The sequence below is a fragment of the Xenopus laevis genome, chromosome 8S (assembly GCF_017654675.1).
Source record: "Xenopus laevis strain J_2021 chromosome 8S, Xenopus_laevis_v10.1, whole genome shotgun sequence".
Classification (NCBI taxonomy): domain Eukaryota; kingdom Metazoa; phylum Chordata; class Amphibia; order Anura; family Pipidae; genus Xenopus; species Xenopus laevis.
In genome coordinates, this window is record NC_054386.1 from 34,008,556 (window position 1) to 34,029,496 (window position 20,941).

The following is a 20,941-nucleotide window of genomic DNA, read 5'->3' on the forward strand; positions in this document are numbered from 1 at the left end:
CCCCGGGGACAATGAAAATGAAAGCAGTTAGGCAACATTGATGATGGGAATGCCATTGGAGTTTCTTATTGGAGCCTCAGAGAAAGCCATCACAGAAGGGAGGCCAGAGGTCATTTCACCTGCGCCGCTGTGCTGACGGTATCACATGGAGTATTATTCTCCATGTTTCTCCCCAGGCAGTTTGGGGGGCAATTAACTTGACCTTCTTCAGATGTAGAGGGCTGTGTGCATTATAGAGTACTGACTGGTATTACCCCAGAGGCTGGAGCTGTCACAAATAGGCCACAGTAGAAGTACAGTGGTTAGGCAGTGTTGGATTATGTCTTAATTACTAATGTAGCCTTAATGATCTGCCTGGAGGGGCAGAGTGGATAGCCACATCATAATCATTGTCCTATGTGTGCTACCTTAAATTGGAAATAAGCCCAAGAATAAAATGTTGCCTAAAGAAAGCAAATCTAAAGCTGGCCGTAGACGCAAAGATCTGATCATATGAATCGAGGATTCGTACGATTTTCGAACCGTGTGTGGAGAGTCCCGACATTTTTCGTCCGGCGGAGATCGGTTGTTTGGTCGATCGGACAGGTTAGAAAATTTCTGTCGGCTGCCGATAATATCTCTGCGTGTATTGCCGATCGTACGATTTTCAGTGGGAGACTGTCACTAGCTTTGGTTGGACATAGATATCGTAGGATTGCTGTCAGGGGCAGAACATTGCTGATCTGTTCTTTAACTAATCTGACTGGTAAGACTTTGATCTGAATGGTTAGTGGCGGGTGAGGAGATGGGAAAGTCCGATCGTACAATGATTCGTACGATCGGATCTTTGCATCTATGGCCAGCTTTATTCTGAGCAACTTCCCAATATCCATTCATTACTCATTTCCATGGAATTGATTACAGGGACCATTGAAACCATGTAGCAGCAGTCACTACGTGCCATTAATTTAAAGATGGCAAACCCCTTCTATATAGGGCATGCTACCCCATTCACGTAGCCCCAGGCATGACTCTGCGTACGTGTTATTCCATTTATAGGGAACAAAGCCCAGCGACCATTTCCTCTTCCTGACTTATCAGATAAGTGTCGCTTTCCTTTCCTCGCTATTTACACGGTGCCTTTTACTTGTGATGTGCAGCAGCTCTGGTTTGTTTTCCTTATAAAGTTTGGAAAAGGATCTCATGGGAAGTGACTGTTGTTCTGACTACAGAACAGCAGATGTTAGCCCACATATCATCCTTGTGGCTTGCCTTGGGGGCTGCTGCGCACTGGCTGTTTTGTTTGACGCTGCTTTGTTTGTAAAACCTCGGGAATCACTGTTGGTTTCTTTATACTAAATATAATATCACCCAGTCTAATTGTTGGAAATTGTCTGCAGTCAGTTGGAAATGACCTGCAGTCATTCTCATCTTTCCATGGCAAAACCTGTGGTGTTCAAGGCCTAATTCTGAAGGAACAGCCCCCCTAAGTTTGCTCATAGCCTGTACAGAGAGATACCATAAAACTATGGCAGCATAGGTATTCCCCTGTACTAAGCACAATTCAGCAGGAACAGCCCCCCTAAGTTTGCTTACAGTCTGTACAGAGAGATACCATAAAACTATGGCAGCATAGGTATTCCCCTGTACTAAGCATAATTTAGCAGGAACAGACCCCTACGTTTGCTCAGAGCCTGTACATAGAGATGCCATAAAACTATGGCAGCTTAGTTATTCCCCTTTACTAAGCACAATTCAGCAGGAACAACCCCCTAAGTTTGCTCACAGTCCTGTACAGAGAGATGCCTTAAAACTATGGCAGCATAGGTATTCCCCTGTACTAAGCACAATTTAGCAGGAACAGATCCCTAAGTTTGCTCATACTCTGTACAGAGAGATCCCATAAAACTATGGCAGCATAGGTATTCCCCTGTGCTAAGCACAATTCAGCAGGAACAGTCCCCTAAGTTTGCTCACAGCCTGTACAGAGAGATCCCATAAACTATGGCAGCATAAGTAATCCCCTGTACTGAGCACAATTCAGCAAGAATAGCCCTCTTAGTTCTTTAATAGTCTGTGCAAAGCAATACCATAAGATTATAGCATCCCTTTTAATGGCCCTTTACCATTATAGCTAAGAGCTGCGCTTTTGCCAGTATGCCGTGGAGAAGGCTGGTTGCTTTCTGAGTTAGCACACCGCTATGTAATAAGCATATATCTTGCCTCATGCAATTTGCACTGTGAAATGAACAGCCATAATGACAATTTACGGAAAAATATAATGCAGTAAGACACCAATGCTGTGCAGTCTGTACTATACCTCTAGCACAGCAAAAGGAAACCCGCCATTGTTCTGTACTGCGTGTGTGTTATTGTTGCACCACCAGATGCCATTATTCACTTATTTCCTATGTCCCGCCTCAGACTCCATACTGGCAACGTGTCCTACCAAGTGGTGGGTAATGCTGGGAAATATAGTTCAGTAATATGTTGTACTCCTTCAGTTTCCAAAGTGCCAGTGTCAAGAAAAAGAGAATCACTACCAAAACAATTAGGGGAACAAGGGGAATGCCACCCAAAAACTGTTGTGTGGTTTTTTGTTTTTTTGTAATTTCTAAGCAAGGGGTTGTTCACCTTTCATTTAACTGTTAGTACAATGTAGAGAGTGATATTTGAGACAATTTGCAATTGGTTATTTAGCTTTTTATTCAGCAGCTCTCCAGTTTGATTTGAATAAAATAAAAGAATATGAATAGGAGAGGCCTGAATAGAAAGATGAGTAATAAAAAGTAGCAATAACAATACATTTGTAGCCTTAAAGAGCATTTGTTTTCAGATGGGGTCAGTGACCCCCATATGGAAGCTTGGAAAAAGTTAGAAGAAGATGGCAAATAATTAAAAAAAACTATAATAAATAAATAATGAAGATCGACTGAAAAGTTGCTTAGAACCGGCCAGTCTATAACCTACTAAAGGTTAACTTAAAGGGGATCTATCACACAAATGATAATTAAATATAAGCTTCATCGCACTGAAATAAGACACTTTCTAAATACAATCGATTAAACATTTGCTACTGTTTAATAAATAATCAAATTAGTCTTCAGTATCTCACTCTCCACAACCTGTAACCCTTCATGCTCTCTTCGTGTTGAGGTCTGGGCCAGATTTTGATTGACAGGTAGGTCTAATACGTCTTTTAGGGGGTTCCCTTTCTTAGCAGAATAACTAAAATAACCAACTCCAGCACTAACAAATAACGGACTCTGGCAAACACCCCGAACACAGAGAAACAGGATTTCCACCAGAGCCGGTTATTTTTAAAGAGTGAGCACCTGGGTAAAGGGTGCAACTCCCCCCCAAGCACCTGGGTAAAGGGTGCAACTCCCCCCCAAAGGATGTATTAGACCTGTCAATCAAAAATTGACAGAATGAAGAGAGACAGGTTGCTCAGAGGGGGAGAGTGAAGATTAACTTGATTATTTTATAAACAGTACAGAATTTTTAATTGATTAAAATTAGAATGTTTCTTATTTCAGCAAGGTGAAGCTTATATTAAATTAAAATTTTTGTGATAGATCCCCCCTTTAATGCTTTAAAGTGATGTGTAAATGTGATGTATATTGAAAATTCTGTCTATCTGTCCTTCTCTTGTTTTCTGGTTCTGACTCTTGATGCACTGCAACAGACCTTTTTCCTCCTCCAGGTCTGACTTCTACTCCATTGTATCAGAAGGCAGAACCAGCAGTGCAGTGTTGGACTGGGATGCCAGGGGGCCACGAGAAAACCTTAGACAGTGGGCCCATTCTCCAAGCTAGTTTTCTTCCACTTCTCACTCAAATTTTTATTTTGTTTTCTTTAAATGATATACTCTATTAGGGAATGAATATGAAATTGTTACAGATGCTTAGAAGCAGGAGGGCCCACTGACACGTGGGCCCACCGGGAGTTTTTCAGGGCCAGTCCGACACTGTAGCAGTGTAGAGTACTTACCTCTGAATGGCATAGTGCCTGATCATGGAGAGGTATTAGTCAGTCATCTCATTGGTGGCCATGGATACCATACCTGTGCATGACCGATTTTGTATTGTTTCATTCATTTGGGCCAACCTCCTGAACCATCCAGTAAGACATATACTGTATGTGGCAGCACATGGGTTAATTTGTGGGTCTGTTCTAACTCTATTATAGATCAGGCAGTTACAAGTGGGTCATGTGACAGTATTGGCGTCCAACTGCCCCCTTACCCTGCACACTGGCGGCCCATGCCATAAACAGCACATCTGTTATCCTATTCAGCATTTCTGCTCTTCAAAAACAAACCGGTTGCACCGGGGCAGTAAAACCAATATACACACAGATGGCTAGCAGTTTATACATGGAATTTTAACACTTTTCCCCCTCTTTTCTCTCTTCTCCCCCCTTCCTGCTCCATCTCCTGGCTTGCTCCCCAGAAGCCTTGCAGAGACCCACAGTTTCCGACATCGAACCTCAAGGTCTGAGTGAAGCTGCACGTTGGAATTCCAAGGAGAATCTTCTGTCTGGGCCAAGTGAAAATGACCCGAACCTCTTTGTTGCACTGTATGACTTTGTGGCCAGTGGAGACAACACTCTCAGTATCACCAAAGGTAAGAACTATCTGCTACCCATGATCCACCTTGATGTACTTAAAGGAACAGTTCAGTTTAAAAATAAAAACTAGGTAAATAGGCTGTGCCAAATAAAACATGTTTTCAATATAGTTACTTAGCCAAAAATGCTCTATAAAGGCTGGAGTAAGTGGATGTGTAACATAATAGCTGGAACATTACTTCCTGCTTTTCAGCTCTCTTGGTTTCCACTGATTTGATACCAGGCAGTAACCAATCAATAACTTAAGGGGAGGCCACATGGGTCATAACTGTTGCTTTTGAATCTGAGCTGCATCCTCAGGATTAATTGCAAACTCAGTGAACAGTTATGTCCCATGTGGCCCCCCTCAAAGTCGCTGACTAACTCAGAGTTAGAGAGCTGAAAAGCAGGAAGTAGTGTTCTGTTCTGTTATGTTAGACATCCAGTCATTCCAGCCTTTATACATTACATTTTTGGCCCACCATATACATATTCAATATCAAATTAGGGTTGCCACCTTTTACTGGTCCGCAATCCAGAAGGTGATGTCATGGGGATGGCCCAGTGACATCATGGGCAGGGACTGTGCCATCATATAACTATGTAACCAGGTCAATCCAGGGGAATCCTGCCTGGTTTTCCTTATTTGGAAAACTGGGCAGGCAGTCTTGACCTGGGCATCAAAACCATATGGGTGGCAACCGTACATCAAATGTATATAGGGATTTGCACATGATATTTAGTGCTCACTGCTATTTCTCAGAACATGTACCAGCTTGCCTGTTTTTTTTTGACTAATCAGCCCATTAGCAGAACAATTGCGCAATGTCTGATTTGTGCAGCCAAACTATCAGTCCAGTTATTCTCTTAATATAAGAAATATTAAAAAATAATGTAAATTATACATGATGATGAATTCTCCTTTAATGATGTAGACAATTTGCAATTGGAATTTAGCATTTTGTTCAGCAGCTGCTTAGTTAGAATTTACTAAGAATTTTACGTAGCATTTACTTAGAATTTTGGCAGCTATGTGGTTGCTGTGGGCCAATTTACCCTGGCAACCAGGCAGAGGTGTGCATAAGAGAGACCAGAAGATATACAAGTTTGAATAGGAAGATAAGGAATAAAAATTGTAACAATAAAATTGTATGCACACAAAACAATATTCTTTTCAGTGCAATTTGCCAGACACCATGTTATGGTTTAAAGAGAATCAAAAACCAAAAAATGAAAGAAAATATAAAGTTATTCAAAGTGGTTTTCAGAGCACTTCTACACTTTTCATGAATTTTTTGTGGTTTGTGAGATATTTCAAACAGTTTTAGACTACCAATAGCTGGCTAAAATCTTAAAAGCTCTCAGCAACCTTTCAACTTTTTGTTCAACTTTGAATTAACTTTTAGTTTGATGCAGAGGGTGATATTCTGAGACAATGTGCATTTGTATTTGATTTTTGATTTTTTGGGGTTTTTGAGTTATTTAGCTTTTTATTCAGCAGCTCTCCAGTTTGCAATTTCAGAAACCATGCACGGATTTGAATAAGAGACTGGAATATAAATAGGAAAGTAAAATAGAATCGAATAGTAAAATAACGAGTAATAAAAAGTAGCAATAACAATACATTTGTAGCCTTACAGAGCATTTGTTTTTAGATGGGGTCATTGACCCCCATTTGAAAGTTGGAAAGAGTCAGAAAATGAAACAAAATAATTCCCTTTTAAGAACCCCTGCCTTAAAGGAGAAACAAACCCTTTATAAAAAAAAACCCACACTCCTACCCTACATAGACCCCCTCCCCCACTGCCTAGCTGCCCCCCCAGGGCAAATGCCCCAAACTCTTTACTTACCCCTCTGTGCAGATTCTGTCCAGCTCTTTACTTACCCCTCTGTGCAGATTCTGTCCAGCGGGGGTTCACGGGCACCATCTTCATGGCGCCCGTGAACTCTGCTGGACAGAATCTGCACAGAGGGGTAAGTAAAGAATTAGTGGCATTTGCCCGGGGAGGCAGCTAGTCTGGCGGGAGCAGGGCTGGTCCTATCAAATGTGGGGCCCAATTGGGACCATGTTGGCGGGGCCCCTAGACAAAGTGTTGCTGGCTACTGACACACCAAGTATTTAGGAAAATAAGGGCATACAGGCACAAAATAGAAAGGAAAGGGGCAGACAAGGTAACATAATAGGGGCACACAGGGTAAGAGAGAGAGGGAGGAAATAGGAGAGTGGACTGGGCCAATTAGTTTGGGGCTGGGCCGATTCAGCTTGGGAGCAGGCTTGGTTGGATTGGGGGCAGGCAGGGCCTATCAAGGTTGGAGGAAAGCTGGGCCTATGAGAGTTGGGGGCAGGCTAGACCTATGGATTTGGGGATGGGCTGGACTCTCAAAGTTGGGGGCAGGCCAGGCAGCATCATGTGCTGAGGGAAATATTATCTGTGCTGCCCTGTGGTGCGGGGCCCCCCAGAGGTGCGGGGCCCAATTGGTCCAATTGGCCTAAGGCCGGCCCTGGGCGGGAGGATGGATGGAGGTCTATGTAGGTTAGGGTGGTAGGTTTTTTTTTATTAAGGGTTTGTTTCTCCTTTAAAGTCATGTTACATTAGAGCGCTGGACAACTAACTGGACCCCTGTCTAGGGACCTCCCTGTATACCTTTCCCATGATCCTGCCTGTGGGGAAGAAAAGTACAATATGAACATTATTAGCCACATAGATGCTGAGGTTGAAAAAAATGCCTCACTAAGGACCCGGCTTCTACTGAGCCAGAGGAAGGCAAATATAAAATATTATCCAGTGTATACACAAGGGGAAAATAAAATCCATTTTCCCGCTGACAGCAGCTTGATGGGAGATTTTTTTTTTTTTCCTTTTGCATTTCGCTTGGTCTGGGAATTGAGCGCTGATGTAGGACTTTGTTATTTACCCTGAAATGTCACCAAATCTACCTTGTGATTTTGGAATGGGAAACCTCTGTCTCTGCTCTCCAGCTGGAGCAACGGCCTCCCCCTGTCCCTCTCCATGTCCCCATTGTATTTTCCTGTTATAAGTGATGCTTCCTGGTGATCCCTATTGTCTTAGGGGTCAGAAATCAATGCTGGGCTAAGTTCCCGGACTTGTTACATGGCTCCATATCATACCCCTACTCTGGTTTTAGAACCAGGGATGGAGAGTTTTGTGACATAGATTGAAAAAAGACACACCTCCATTAAGCCTAACTGTCAGTTGATCCATATGTTGGCAGACGGTGCCGGCAGTCAGATGGGCAGCACCGTAGACAATCTAGGCCTGATTATAGGACAACTCTTGATAAATAAGCAGGAGTGCTGGCAGTTGTATTTTATCAACAGCTGGAGGGCCACTAATTACATGCCCATAATTCATGCTGTTAAAATGACCATACACGGGTCTATAAAAGCTGCCGACAGACCAGCAGCTTATCGACCCGTGCGTGGCGCCCTCCGACGGGCTTCCCCGATCGATAGAGTTAAAAACCCCGTTGGATCACAGCCGCATCTGTTCATTGATCCGACCGCCAATATTGCCAACATTATGATCTGATTGTTGGGCCCTAGGGCCCGCGATCGGATCAGCCCGATATTGCCCACCTCAATGCACATCGGGGGGAGATCCACTCGTTTCACGATTTCACCAAATGAGCGGATCTCTACATGAATGACTACCTTAAGGGGTATTTGAAGGTAAGAGATCTGGCACGTGTGTCTGTATCCAAGTACAGGGTCTGATGGGAATCATGTATAAATAATAATATAAATAATGTGACTAACATGCTGCTTCTTCTCTTTACTCTGAAAGGTGAGAAGCTGCGAGTGTTGGGCTACAATCACAATAGAGAGTGGTGTGAGGCCCAAACCAAAAATGGCCAAGGTTGGGTCCCCAGCAACTACATCACACCAGTGAACAGCCCTGAAAAACATTCCTGGTACCATGGACCGGTGTCTCGCAACGCTGCTGAATACTTGCTCAGTAGTGGAATTAATGGCAGCTTTTTGGTGCGGGAAAGTGAGAGCAGCCCAGGCCAAAGATCCATATCCTTACGATATGAGGGCAGAGTGTACCACTATAGGATCAATACTGCGTCTGATTGCAAGGTAAGCAAGGCCATAGGCTTTTTGCCTTCCACATGGCATCTCCCACCCATAACTTCAAATACAAATACAGTAGAACCTTAATTTTACATTCCCTGATTTTAAGTTTTCCCTTCCCTTTATTCAAACATACACGGTGGTTAGAAATAGTAGATCATACTGTACTGTCTAAGGAAAACAATATGGCACCTCCCTCCCATATGTATAAGTACAAATATACAGAGAAGAAAATGTTCTGGGCACACAATAAGCTATACCCACATACTGTACTGTCTAAGGGAATCAATATGGCACCTCCCTCCTCCCATATGTATAAATACAAATATACAGAAGGAATGTTCTGGGCACACAATAAGCTATACCATCATACTGTACTGTCTAAGGAAAACAATATGGCACCTCCCTCCCATATGTATAAGTACAAATATAAAGAGAAGAAAATGTTCTGGGCACACAATAAGCTATACCATCATACTGTACTGTCTAAGGAAAACAATATGGCACCTCCCTCCCATATGTTTAAATACAAATATACAGAGAAGAAAATGTTCTGGGCACACAATAAGCTATACCCACATACTGTACTGTCTAAGGCAGTGATCCCCAACCAGTAGCTCGTGAGCAACATGTTGCTCTCCAACCCCTTGGATGTTGCTCCCAGTGGCCTCGAAGCAGGTGCCTATTTTTGAATTCCAGGCTTGGAGGCAAGTTTTGGTTGTATAAAAACCAGGTGTATTGCCAAACAGCCTCAATCTAGGTTGAAAATCCACATAGGGGCTACTTAATGGCCAATCACAGCACTTATTTGGCACCCCAAAAACATTTTCATGCTTTTGTTGCTCCCCAACTACTTTTACTTCTGAATGTTGCTCACGGGTTCAAAAGGTTGGGGATCCCTGGTCTAAGGGAATCAATATGGCACCTCCCTCCTCCCATATGTATAAATACAAATATACAGAAGGAATGTTCTGGGCACACAATAAGCTATACCATCATACTGTACTGTCTAAAGGGAAACAATATGGCATCTCCCTCCCATATGTATAAATACAAATATACAGAGAAGGAATGTTCTGGGCACATGATAAGCTCTACCCTCATACTGGGAAACGTGTATGTATAAATAGTAACATAAAGAAAATGAATGATCTGTATATGAGCCATACCCTTAAACTGCCTGTTAAGAGGAATGAAATGGAAGATAAACTATTATTTTAATAGGGTATAAATTTATCTTCTGATCTGGCTCAGATGTACTATAAATATGCTATAGAGCTATGGCCATATATTAAAGAGTTGCTGCATTGTAGGTACACACACATTAAACAGCGAAGTGTTACTTTAGGGGATAATTATAATTATTACATCAATTGATAATTTATCTGCCCGTTGAGCATTTCACTTTTCATATTGTAGTGTGTTTTACTTTATAGGAGCACTGAAGCTACAATATTATTATTGTTCAGGCATCATTGATTCTTCATCTGTTCTAGAAACATAACATCTAGTACCAATTTCTTAGCTGTGCTGTTGGGGTCCTTGGAGTTGTGGTTGTAAGCAGCTGCTTTCAAAGGCTGTCTGTATAACAGAGCATTCTGTCCCAGTGGCTGCACAGATCTTATCTGATCCTCATTGGAAGCAGCAGTCCTGCCCTGCTTTATGGCAGCTGAGATTCTAGCTATCTGTATAACAGAGCATTCTGTCCCAGTGGCTGCACAGATCCTATCTGATCCCCATTGGAAGCAGCAGTCCTGCCCTGCTTAATGGCAGCTGAGATTCTAGCTAACTGTATAACAGAACATTTGCACAGATCCTGTCTGATCCCCATTGGAAGCAGCAGTACTGCCCTGCTTTATGGCAGCTGAGATTCTAGCTAACTGTATAACAGAGCATTTGCACAGATCTTATCTGATCCCCATTGGCAGCACAAGTCATGCCCTGCTTTATGGATGAGATTCTAGCTATCTGTATAACAGATCATTCCATAAGGCAGCTTCCCCTTACACGGTTCCTGGCATGCCGATGTCTCACTTCCATTCTGCAGAATTTTCTTTTATGTCCTCCCATGACAAAAGGCCTCTCTGCCTTTTCCCCGGCTCCCCTCCCAAATAAAGTTTAAGCAATTTGTTCTCCGCTCAAGACCGAGCATTTTTCTTTTTTCTCGTCACACCTGTGACTGCCATTATAATGCTGTGTGGTGCCCTGCCGGAAAGTACAGAAATTATTTGCCCCGCAGGTGCCATTAATCCACATCCCGACACTCTGGGCGACAATATATTGAGATCAAGCCCCCCCCTTTTTTTTAACCGATATAATAGGTTCAGTTGTGAAATTTCAGGTCACTTTCGGGTGACTTCCTCTGCCGGAGTATAATTTCCCATCTCTAATTTAAATCCGATCCACAGCAGTGGGGGCTGAGTATGGGCCTGCTGCAGTGCCGGCTGTCTGTATGTATCTGCAGGCATTGGACTTTATCATTCCATACCTTTGGTGCAGTAAAGGGGCTCATTTTCAACGCAACTAGTGTTTAGGGGTTGCCTCAAAATCTCTGGGCCCCATCAATAGTGGGCCCCAAACCTAGGACAATTCATATCAGACTTTTCTTATTTCCATCACAGCTATATGGATGCCTTTTGTTTGTCATTTGCTTGAATTAAAACCCACCTGTCACCAGTGATACTCTCACAGTCTAAGTTTGTCCAGGTACAGTTACCAATAGCAACTAGTTAGAGGTTTACTTTTACACAGGTGACCTGTGAATGCTGATTGGTTGCTATAAGTTACTGAGTGTAGGTAAAACCTAGTGCCTTTTATTACATGACCCTGTCGCTGTTCTGTAGGGAGATTTGTGGACCAGTTGTAGCTCTTAAATACATTTTAATGACCCCCAGCATGCACAAGATCTCCACAAATATTAATAATGGCTATCCACTGTACAATAGACAGTTATATACATCAACCATACAAATAATATAGTGAGTAAAGTACCCCCTGTTGTAAAATATAAGGATATTATAAGTCACTGAGGAGTTCTGTGACGTATAAAAACACGAGGCCAAAGAGCGAGTGCTATTATACAGGTCATGTACAACAGGGGGTACTTTATTTATTATAATACACAAGTCTTAGTTAGTGGAGACAAAAGTCACATCAATCCTCACCGTTATAAATGATGACATCACTAGTCACTGTTTAGAAGGATATAATTTACAGGATATTTATGGCTTTTGTGTATTATATACCAATACAGGCAGTAAAAAGACCTTGCTCAATAGAGCTTTCAACCTAGAAGGAGGAAGGAGACATGTTTATAAGAATTTGATATGTAAAAGTACAAATATACAGAAAGGGAATGTTCTGGATACACAATAAAATATACTCTTATACCGTACTGTGAAGCAATATGACAGGTCCCACCTATATGTATAAATACAAATCTTCAATATAAGCCTTACCCCCATAATTTGAAAAGCTAAATGTCCTCATTGCCATTATATTTAAAGATTGAGGGCTGCAGTGAAAGAATATGGAGAATATTATGTCCACCCAACAGAAAGAGTGCAAATGAAGATGGACAGACTGATGACAGCCTTGTTTCCCCTGCCCAGTGAGCCATTCCTATTTCTTATTCATTATAAGATGTTCAGCACATGCCTGACATTCTGTGCATACGTTACCCGCTCTGGGGACCCTTGTCCCTACTCGCACACCATCTGATGAGCCTGTAATATGATTGCTCATGTCCCAGACACAGACTGAACATGCCTTGGTATAAAGTGTAGTTGGTAAACAATTGGAAGATTAGTATTAATAGGGAATATTACTATCATTATGCCTCCAGCACCACTCTATCCATAGCCTAAAGAGATACAGGTATTGGATCCCTTATCCGGAAATCCCTTATCCAGAAAGCGCAGAATTATGGACAGGCTGTCTCCCGTAGACTGTTTTATCCAAATAATCCAAATTGTTAAAAATAGTAGCTCATACCTGATCCCAACTAAGATATAATTAAACCAGCCTATTTGGTTTATTTAATGTTTATACAATACATAAGGGATGAAGTTCCTAATTACGGAAAGATCAGTTATCCAGAAAACCCCTGGTCTCGAGCATTCTGAATAACCACCAGTCCATATTATAAAATCTCCTTCCTGTTTAACCATCACGGGCAGCATAGGGGCACAACCAGGCCCGGATTTGTGAAGAGGCCACCAAGGCCCGGGCCTGCGGTGGCAGGAATTTAGGGGGCGGCATGCTGCCCAACCACACCTACATTGGTTCAAAAACACTGCTGGGGATGCACTAGAGTTTTTTTAAATTTCCCATGCGCCAACCCCATTGCTTTGATCCCGATGATGACAATTTTCGTGGATAAAGGGGAGGGGACACTAGCTACGAAAGGCAGTGGGCCTAGGGTCGTCTGCTATGTAAATCTGGACCTGGGCACAATTGGTAGCACTAGTGCCTTGCAGTGCTGGGATCCTGGGTTCGAATCCAGGCAAGGGCACTATCTGCACAGGGTGTATATTCTGCCCATGTTTCCTCCGGGTACCCCAGGTTCCTCCCACACTCCAAAAAAATACTGGCAGGTTAATTGACTCCTGATAAAGCTGACCCTGCTGTGTGTGACTGTGATAGGTTGCCCATTTTGAATGACCAACCATCAGATGAGCGTGATAAGGCCCAGCCAAGTCTATTTTATTTTTGGCCTAATTATGTTATTATTATGGAACCCTGTTAAACATTTGGTATAGGTAGCTAGGAATCACACTTATTCAGTCACACTTATTCAGTCTTCGAATTTTTTTCTTTTTTTTTTACATCTGTTACTGCTGTGGTGTAAACAGTAGAACCCTGGAGACTCTCAGTCGAGAACTGTGTACGTGGATCATGCCAAGACCCTGTTGTGACTTGCTGAACGTCACTGGTACATGACGAGAGGCCACGGTATATATGATAGGAAGGATGTCGACTGAGTCATTCGACTGCAGGAAATACATTGAAACCCTTCACAGAAGCATTGTTAAAGGGGAAGTTATATTTTAGCATGATATAGAATGGGCTATTCTTAGCAACCTTTCCATTTGTCTTCATTTTTTTTTAAAAGTTTTAGAACTGTTTGTCTTCTGCTACCCCTAACTGTGGCAGCCAAAACAACTCTTATAAACACTGGGCAAATTTGCACCTGCGCAGTAACCCATACCAATCAGGGTTTTTTCAGTCAACTGCAGGGTGAACAATGAAAGCAAACATTTGACTGATTGCCATGGGTTCCTGCCCAAGTGTAGATCTGCACAGTGTTTATAATATAAGCCCCTTTGTGAGGCTACAGAGTAATTGTTACTTTTTAACTCTTATCTTTATATTAATTTCCTTTCATATTCATGTTCCTGTCGGCTTTTCACACCATTGTCTGGTTCATGGTTAAAATGCCCCTAGCAACCAGATGGCTGCTAACTAGACAAAACGCTGGTTTAGTAAAAAGCCATAAAAAAGTTCACCAACTGCAAACAGTCTAATTCATAATAAATTTTCATATAAAGGGAAAGTGGCAATGTTGACCCTCTGTGCCACATTCCTGGATAGCGGCAGTTATTGCTACTCGCCATGCCATAGTCATTGTGGCAGCTCTGTTCATCTTGGCAGCGTATTGTTTTCCCCCAGATCTAATTAGCGAGGTCTCCCTCTCGTTGATAAAAGTGTTTAGCAATCTGCCATAAATAAACAAATAAAGCGCTGACATCACTCCCAGATGAATGCGGAGAATGCTCAGCGCTCAAGAGCTGGCAGGAAGAAAACAAAACCATTTAGAAGGAAACAGCAGTTTCCCCCCGAGAAATACTGACCTCCGGAGGGGGGGGTCTTTACTGAAATACTGTCTGTTCCTGCTTCCGCCGGCAGCCCGTGTCGAATTTGATGTGATCTCTGTCTGTAGGGGATTTAATGCAGACAGCAGCTTTGATAGACAGAGTGCAAGCTCTGAGGCTGAGCTATCACCATATTTGCTGTTATAAGTGCCTGACAGCCAGGCATGATAATGATTTTGCTGTTCGATTTGTCTCCTCGTTCCTCCGAAAACAAGCAATACAATACAGAAACATGAAAATTGGCACCCTGTTATGTTACTTTGTCGTGTGATTGATGAGAGACTTTGTGAAGGGGTTGAATGGTTCATTGCTGAGCGCTTAATGGTGCTGAAGTGATTGTACAGTAGCGGGTGTCACGGTGGCTAATTGATTATGAATCAGTCATGTAGTTATGAGAGTTGCATACAGGCTTTCAGGGTATAATTGCTTCATAATTGTGATCGGTGGTAGGCCCGGGTTTTGGCATCTGCACCCGTCTCCCTTAGTGCCGTCACTCTCATAGTAGAAATTGGGGTTATGCTGAGAGACGTAAACATGTAGGTGCCTTTTTGTCTTCAGCCTTTTCCCCTGTTGTATCTCAAATAGATAATTCGATAAATGTTTGTTCTTTCTTTTCTGTCTCTGTGATAAGTGTGCCTAGAATTATTGCCATAAAGCAAGGTAGGGCTGTTTTTTTTTAAGCGAACAGTATATATACTTGAAGTATCTATACCTGATAAGCCCATGTCTCTCTCTTCCCAGCTCTATGTGTCATCCGACAGCCGATTTAACACCCTTGCAGAGCTGGTCCACCACCACTCAACCGTGTCAGACGGACTCATCACCACACTCCACTACCCTGCCCCGAAACGCAATAAACCCACTATTTACGGGGTGTCCCCCAACTACGACAAATGGGAGATCGAGAGGACTGACATCACCATGAAGCACAAGCTAGGTGGCGGCCAGTATGGAGAGGTGTATGAAGGAGTGTGGAAGAAGTACAACTTAACTGTGGCTGTTAAGACTTTGAAGGTATGAGCAGAATGCACATTCTATATAGGGCATCATCTGTTGTTGAACTACAGCTCCATACATCCTTAGGTGGTTGCGTTCAACACCATTATCTAATCAGCCCTTTGCCATACATAGAGCCACCTAGTGGCCATATTTTCACTGCCGAAGAATACCATGAATTTCTTTGCTGCTTGCACAGAGACCGTGCATTACTAGCAAGTTACTCTGGTTCCCACATGTGGTGTCCCAGGGCTTAGAACAACGCAGCTAGTTTCTTCGGGACAACTCCACCTCTATACTATTTTCTAATTTCTAACTTTTATTCATGAATTGCTGACGCTTTATTTTTAAGCGTTTGATACCATGAACTCACTTTAAAATTATAACTACAGCACTAGCACCTTATTTAATTCATATAAGAACCATGAACTTTTAGATTATTCATCAATTATGTGCAGATACATTTTATTGCGGGTCACATCACCTGATTTATAGCACTTGAGCTCCTTAATCTTTTTAATTATTGATCTATAACACAATCGATTTAAATACCATTAATTGTATGTTGGTGCTAAATTGATTGAGAACTAAGCATATGTTTATGATCGCACTAAGCACGTATATAATTAGATCTCAATTAATTTCAGTAAGGTAGTGTGGGGTTTTACTGCTTTTTCTTGTTTTTAGTACCCCTATTCTGGTTTATATACCTGAAATTGGGTAATACAAGTGAGTGAACATTAATTACAAGTGAACTATATTTTTGTTTGTGAAGATACTCTGATTCCTCATCTACTGTAGGGGTACCAGGGGTAAGCAGAAGAGGCATATGCCTAGTGCACAATGCTGGTGGGGTGATGGGCCTGTACCTCTTGCCTGCATATACCCCTAGTCCAGGCCCATGCGTCCCTCCAGTACTGGCAACTCACTGTAACATTTGCTGAGAATCATGAGTAATCCAGAGTGTAGCTTTACTGTAATTGCAGGCAACAAGATCAATTCCAACTACCAAACTGTACCATTAAGGATTTTCCAACAGAGAAGAAAATTACAAAATGCAGCCATATTTAAAACAATTGCATGCATTTTATAGTGCCCTCCGAATCCTCTCTTAAAGGGGTAAGTTATTGGGGTGAACCCAGTTTGAGCTGAGCAACGATAGAAAATTCACCCTATTGGTGCTCGTGAGAGTAATGCAGCTGGAGGCAGGATATGTAGCCTATAAAGCTGGGTATATATATGCTTATTGACCTGTGTAAGGGGCCTAAAGATTTTTTTCCCAACCGATATCAGACCAGGGTTCAGGTAGGTTTTAAACATCCTAAACTGCTGATGTGGTCCTCTCCTGATGGATCTGCCCTGGTAGGTTAATTGATTGGACCAGCTTGATTCTACCCACCATCTGGCTGGTCACATTGGAAAAGAGATCTGCTTGTTTGGCGACCTCATCATACAAGTGTGTAATTCTATTCTCTTTCTTTCTCCTCTCTTTAGGAAGACACAATGGAGGTGGAAGAGTTTTTAAAAGAGGCGTCTGTCATGAAAGAAGTCAAACACCCAAACCTGGTGCAATTACTTGGTAAGTGCCTCCATATTCCCAAGGAACTTATGTTATCATATGCAATGGAAATGTCATTATAAGCAACTTTCCAATAAACATTTGTTAAACCTTTTCAATGATGAAATTGGTGCCGGAAGCTGTATCAACCTGTCTTCCAGTGTAGCAGAAGCCAGTGCCTATCTGAAAGTGTAGCAGAAGCCCGCTGATTGACAGACCTGGTTTGCCTGGAGCAGCTGACGTGCTACATTGTTTCAAGAGTCAGGAGAGCAGAAAGAGCCATGAACATACTGGGGGTCATTTATAAACACTGGGCAAATTTGCACCTCTGCAGTAGTGGCAACCAGTCAGATGATTGCAAATTTGACCAGTTTTTATAAATGACCCCCACTGTTACTGCATAAATAAAGGCTAATAAATGATAATAGCAATAGGATTCTCTGCAGCTTTTCTGTACCAGGTAGCATAGTTGTCATACTGGTGATTCTTTGTTGTACCAGCATAATATAATTTTGTTCTTGATTGTACGGAGGCAAAGGTGTCATTTGCACCAAAAAAATTTAAAGAAGAGCAAAACCCTAATCTCCAGGTTTTTAACCTAAACAGATTACCTTCTTGGAGATTAATCTGTCAAAGGGAAACTATACAGCAACACCTTCCTGGATTAACCTCAGTATGGTTTGCTGAGCAGATCACATCACTGTAAGGTATTTTGCTGCCACTCTCTTTTGGCAAAGTTCTGGCTGTTGCACAAAACTAAGTGCTGCCTTACAGACTCTCAGGTGACAGAATACTTAATAATTAAAATGGGCTTGGCCAGTGGGCCTCATATGTACAAAGGTTAAAATAAACAAACACTGATATTCCTCTGTTGTTCCAATAGGTGTGTGCACACGGGAGCCCCCATTTTACATCATCACAGAGTTCATGACGTACGGGAACTTGCTGGATTACCTGCGAGATTGCAACAGGCAGGAAGTGACTGCGGTGGTGCTGCTGCACATGGCGACTCAGATCTCCTCCGCCATGGAATATTTAGAGAAGAAAAACTTTATCCACAGGTCAGCACTCCTTTCATGGTTCCATTGGGTTCTGAGGGACAGTGGACTTTTTACTATTAAGCACACATGACCTTCCATACATTATCCCTTATAATACATGAGCGATACTCAGAGTTCCCTGTATAACTCGGCCTGCAGCCTTGTGACTTTATATGGTCACAGAACCCCTCAGTGACTTCTAATATCCTTATCATTTACAGTAGGGGTACATTATCCCTTATAATACACGAGTGATACTCAGAGTTCCCTGTGTAACTCAGGCTGCAGCCTTTTGCCTTTATATGGTCACAGAACCCCTAAGTGACTTCTAATATCCTTATTATTTACAGTAGGGGTACAATATCCCTTATATATGAGTGATACTCAGAGTTCCCTGTATAACTCAGCCTGCAGCCTTGTGCCTTTATATGATCACAGAACTCCTCAGTGAATTCTAATATCCTTATCATTTACAGTAGGGGGTACATGATCCCTTATAATACATGAGTGATACTCAGAGTTCCCTGTATAACTCAGCCTGCAGCCTTGTGCCTTTATATGGTCACAGAACCCCACAGCAACTCATAATATCCTTATAATTTACATTAGGGGATACTTTGAGTTCCCTCTATAACTCCGTGTCCAAGTACATTAGCAGATACATGGCACATAGCAACTAACTGATATATTTTCACATGTATAAGCTCTGCACTTGCTAAGTAAAATGCCCCTGTACAATGCTACACAGCCATTTGGCTAATCAGGCCCTGTATCTATCTCAGGCTCAGTAATGGAACAAGTGCATTAGGGCTCTTTTTTTTTACATGGCAAAAAAGTCAAAGTGTTATGTGTTTAAAGCAACATAATTGCACTTTTCATTGCTGATTATCCCAAAATCAAAGTCTTATTAATTCTGCTGCTCCAGTTCTAAAGTGCTGAAAGAATTTCTCCCACCTGTATGGCCGTGTTGTTCCCTTTGTCTCGGCTGCCGAGCCGCACAAAGAAGTGACACGGTTAAGAGCTGACACACAGCAGGCCGGTACTTACAGAGAGGCATTAGTTAAATAAAAAGCGATGTGTCCTTACATCAAACACCCTGCAGACAAAGCCGCCTGTACATATGACATGATGGCATTTTGTGTGTCTGAGGTCTAAGGAACTGCCAGCTCCCTTTTATGGAATTGTTAAATGTCAGCGCCGCTTTGGAATTCTCTGTCCTCTGTTTCTTTGTTATCCCCCCCACCCCTTGCCGTATTTGTTGATCTTGATGTGTACAAAACCTATTGCCAGCTACACACATTAGTTCTCATGGGATCTTTACTGGACCTGGCAATGAGGAGGTTAATGTACACTTTACACATGTTCTGAATTACTCATTCCCCCCCCCCACATGGCCTTGTGGTGTGTTTTATAAAATGATGATTAGGGGCTCAGTAGAGTTGGTGACCAGACCACCCTCCTGCTGAATGGTCCAAAACCTGCCCAGCCCTGGCCAGTACCTGCGAACAGTTTATAAAGTACATTATTCTACAATGGGTTCATGAGGGTCCTCTGGGTACCCTCCAAAAACATACAGTCAGCTTAATTGGTGCCTGATAGAATTGACCCTAATGTGTCTAATTGTGATGGAGAACTTAGATTGTAAGCTCTACAGGGACGGATTCTCTTTGGAATATGTATATATGCTAATGTGTAGAGGCAGCTTTAGCTGTGCATTAGTGTTCATGGCAAACTGTTGAATTACTGGTGTGTGGAGGGGGATTCCATATTGTCCCTTTAGCTGCTTAAAGGAACAGTAACACCAAAAAAAAATAGAGTTTTAGGATAGGACTAGACAAAGCGATTGGAGCCAACCGAACGCAGCTGCGTTTTCATCCGACAGTAGGATAAATGTAGTTGTTACCTGCAATTTCTCCTTCACTTCTATTCATTAGAACATCTGACACGTTGCGTGCATTTAGTCGCATTGCGACATGTCGGCGTGTTCGCTTCGTCTAGTCCTACCCTGTACTGGTAAAACTGATATGTGTGCTTCACAAAAATTACTATAGTTTATATAAAGAAGCTGCTGTGTAGCCATGGGGGCAGCCATTCAAGCACAGGATACACAGTAGATAACAGATAAGTAATACTATAGTTTATATAAACAAGCTGGTGTGTAGCAATGAGGCAGACATTCAAGTACAGGATACACAGTAGATAACAGAAGTAGTAATATAGTTCATGTAAACAAGCTGCTGTGTAGCAATGGCGGAAATTGAAAAAAGGCTATATAGTACAGGTTAAATAGTGGATATTTATTTTATTACTTTTGTTTTATTACTGTAAAACACTTTCATTTTTTGATGTTAATATGCCTTTAAAGTCAATATGGCAGTGTGAAATGTTGCCTCCTCTGTAGATAGGTATGCGAAGTATGCCCCCAGATTATGATAGGGCGGTTCTGCTGAATTATGCTCCATGCTACTCTCTGTAATTTGCATGCACCCCGTGTGCTCCTTAGGGCGCGTCACTAACCCGCCACCGTTACAGCCCCCCCCCCCTTTCCCTTTATACAAGGTACATCAGGTTTAAGTACATAACTACAGGTATTAGTAATTCATTTCTCCGAAGAAAGAAAATTGGTTTTCTGTTCAAACACATTGGTATTTTGTCAGATCCCGGTTATTAGCGGAGAATTGCCTGTCATTGCCTCTTTATTTCCCAAATGGGCGCATTTTCTCTCAGAAATTTACATTACGCGAGACAATGGTATCTCCCCCTTAAACATCTCAGTAGTGAAACAGTC

The 20,941-nt window shown here is 42.2% G+C and overlaps 1 protein-coding gene across 5 annotated transcripts in view; it reads left to right on the forward strand.

Moving 5' to 3' along the window:
* abl1.S (ABL proto-oncogene 1, non-receptor tyrosine kinase S homeolog) overlaps positions 1 to 20,941 on the forward strand; it is a 94,490-nt gene that overhangs the window by 62,063 nt on the left and 11,486 nt on the right. For 3 of the 5 annotated variants that reach the window (XR_001932904.2, XM_018232702.2, XM_018232700.2), the window contains exons 2-6: positions 4,434 to 4,607; positions 8,397 to 8,692; positions 15,301 to 15,573; positions 17,050 to 17,134; positions 17,997 to 18,174. Coding sequence is in view for 4 of the 5 variants with exons in the window: in XM_018232702.2 (XP_018088191.1) it covers positions 4,434 to 4,607; positions 8,397 to 8,692; positions 15,301 to 15,573; positions 17,050 to 17,134; positions 17,997 to 18,174 (1,006 nt within the window). In the remaining variant the exon portion in view is untranslated. The remainder of the gene's footprint in view (positions 1 to 4,433; positions 4,608 to 8,396; positions 8,693 to 15,300; positions 15,574 to 17,049; positions 17,135 to 17,996; positions 18,175 to 20,941) is intronic. The other 2 variants (XM_018232703.2, XM_018232701.2) reach the window with 1 other exon arrangement.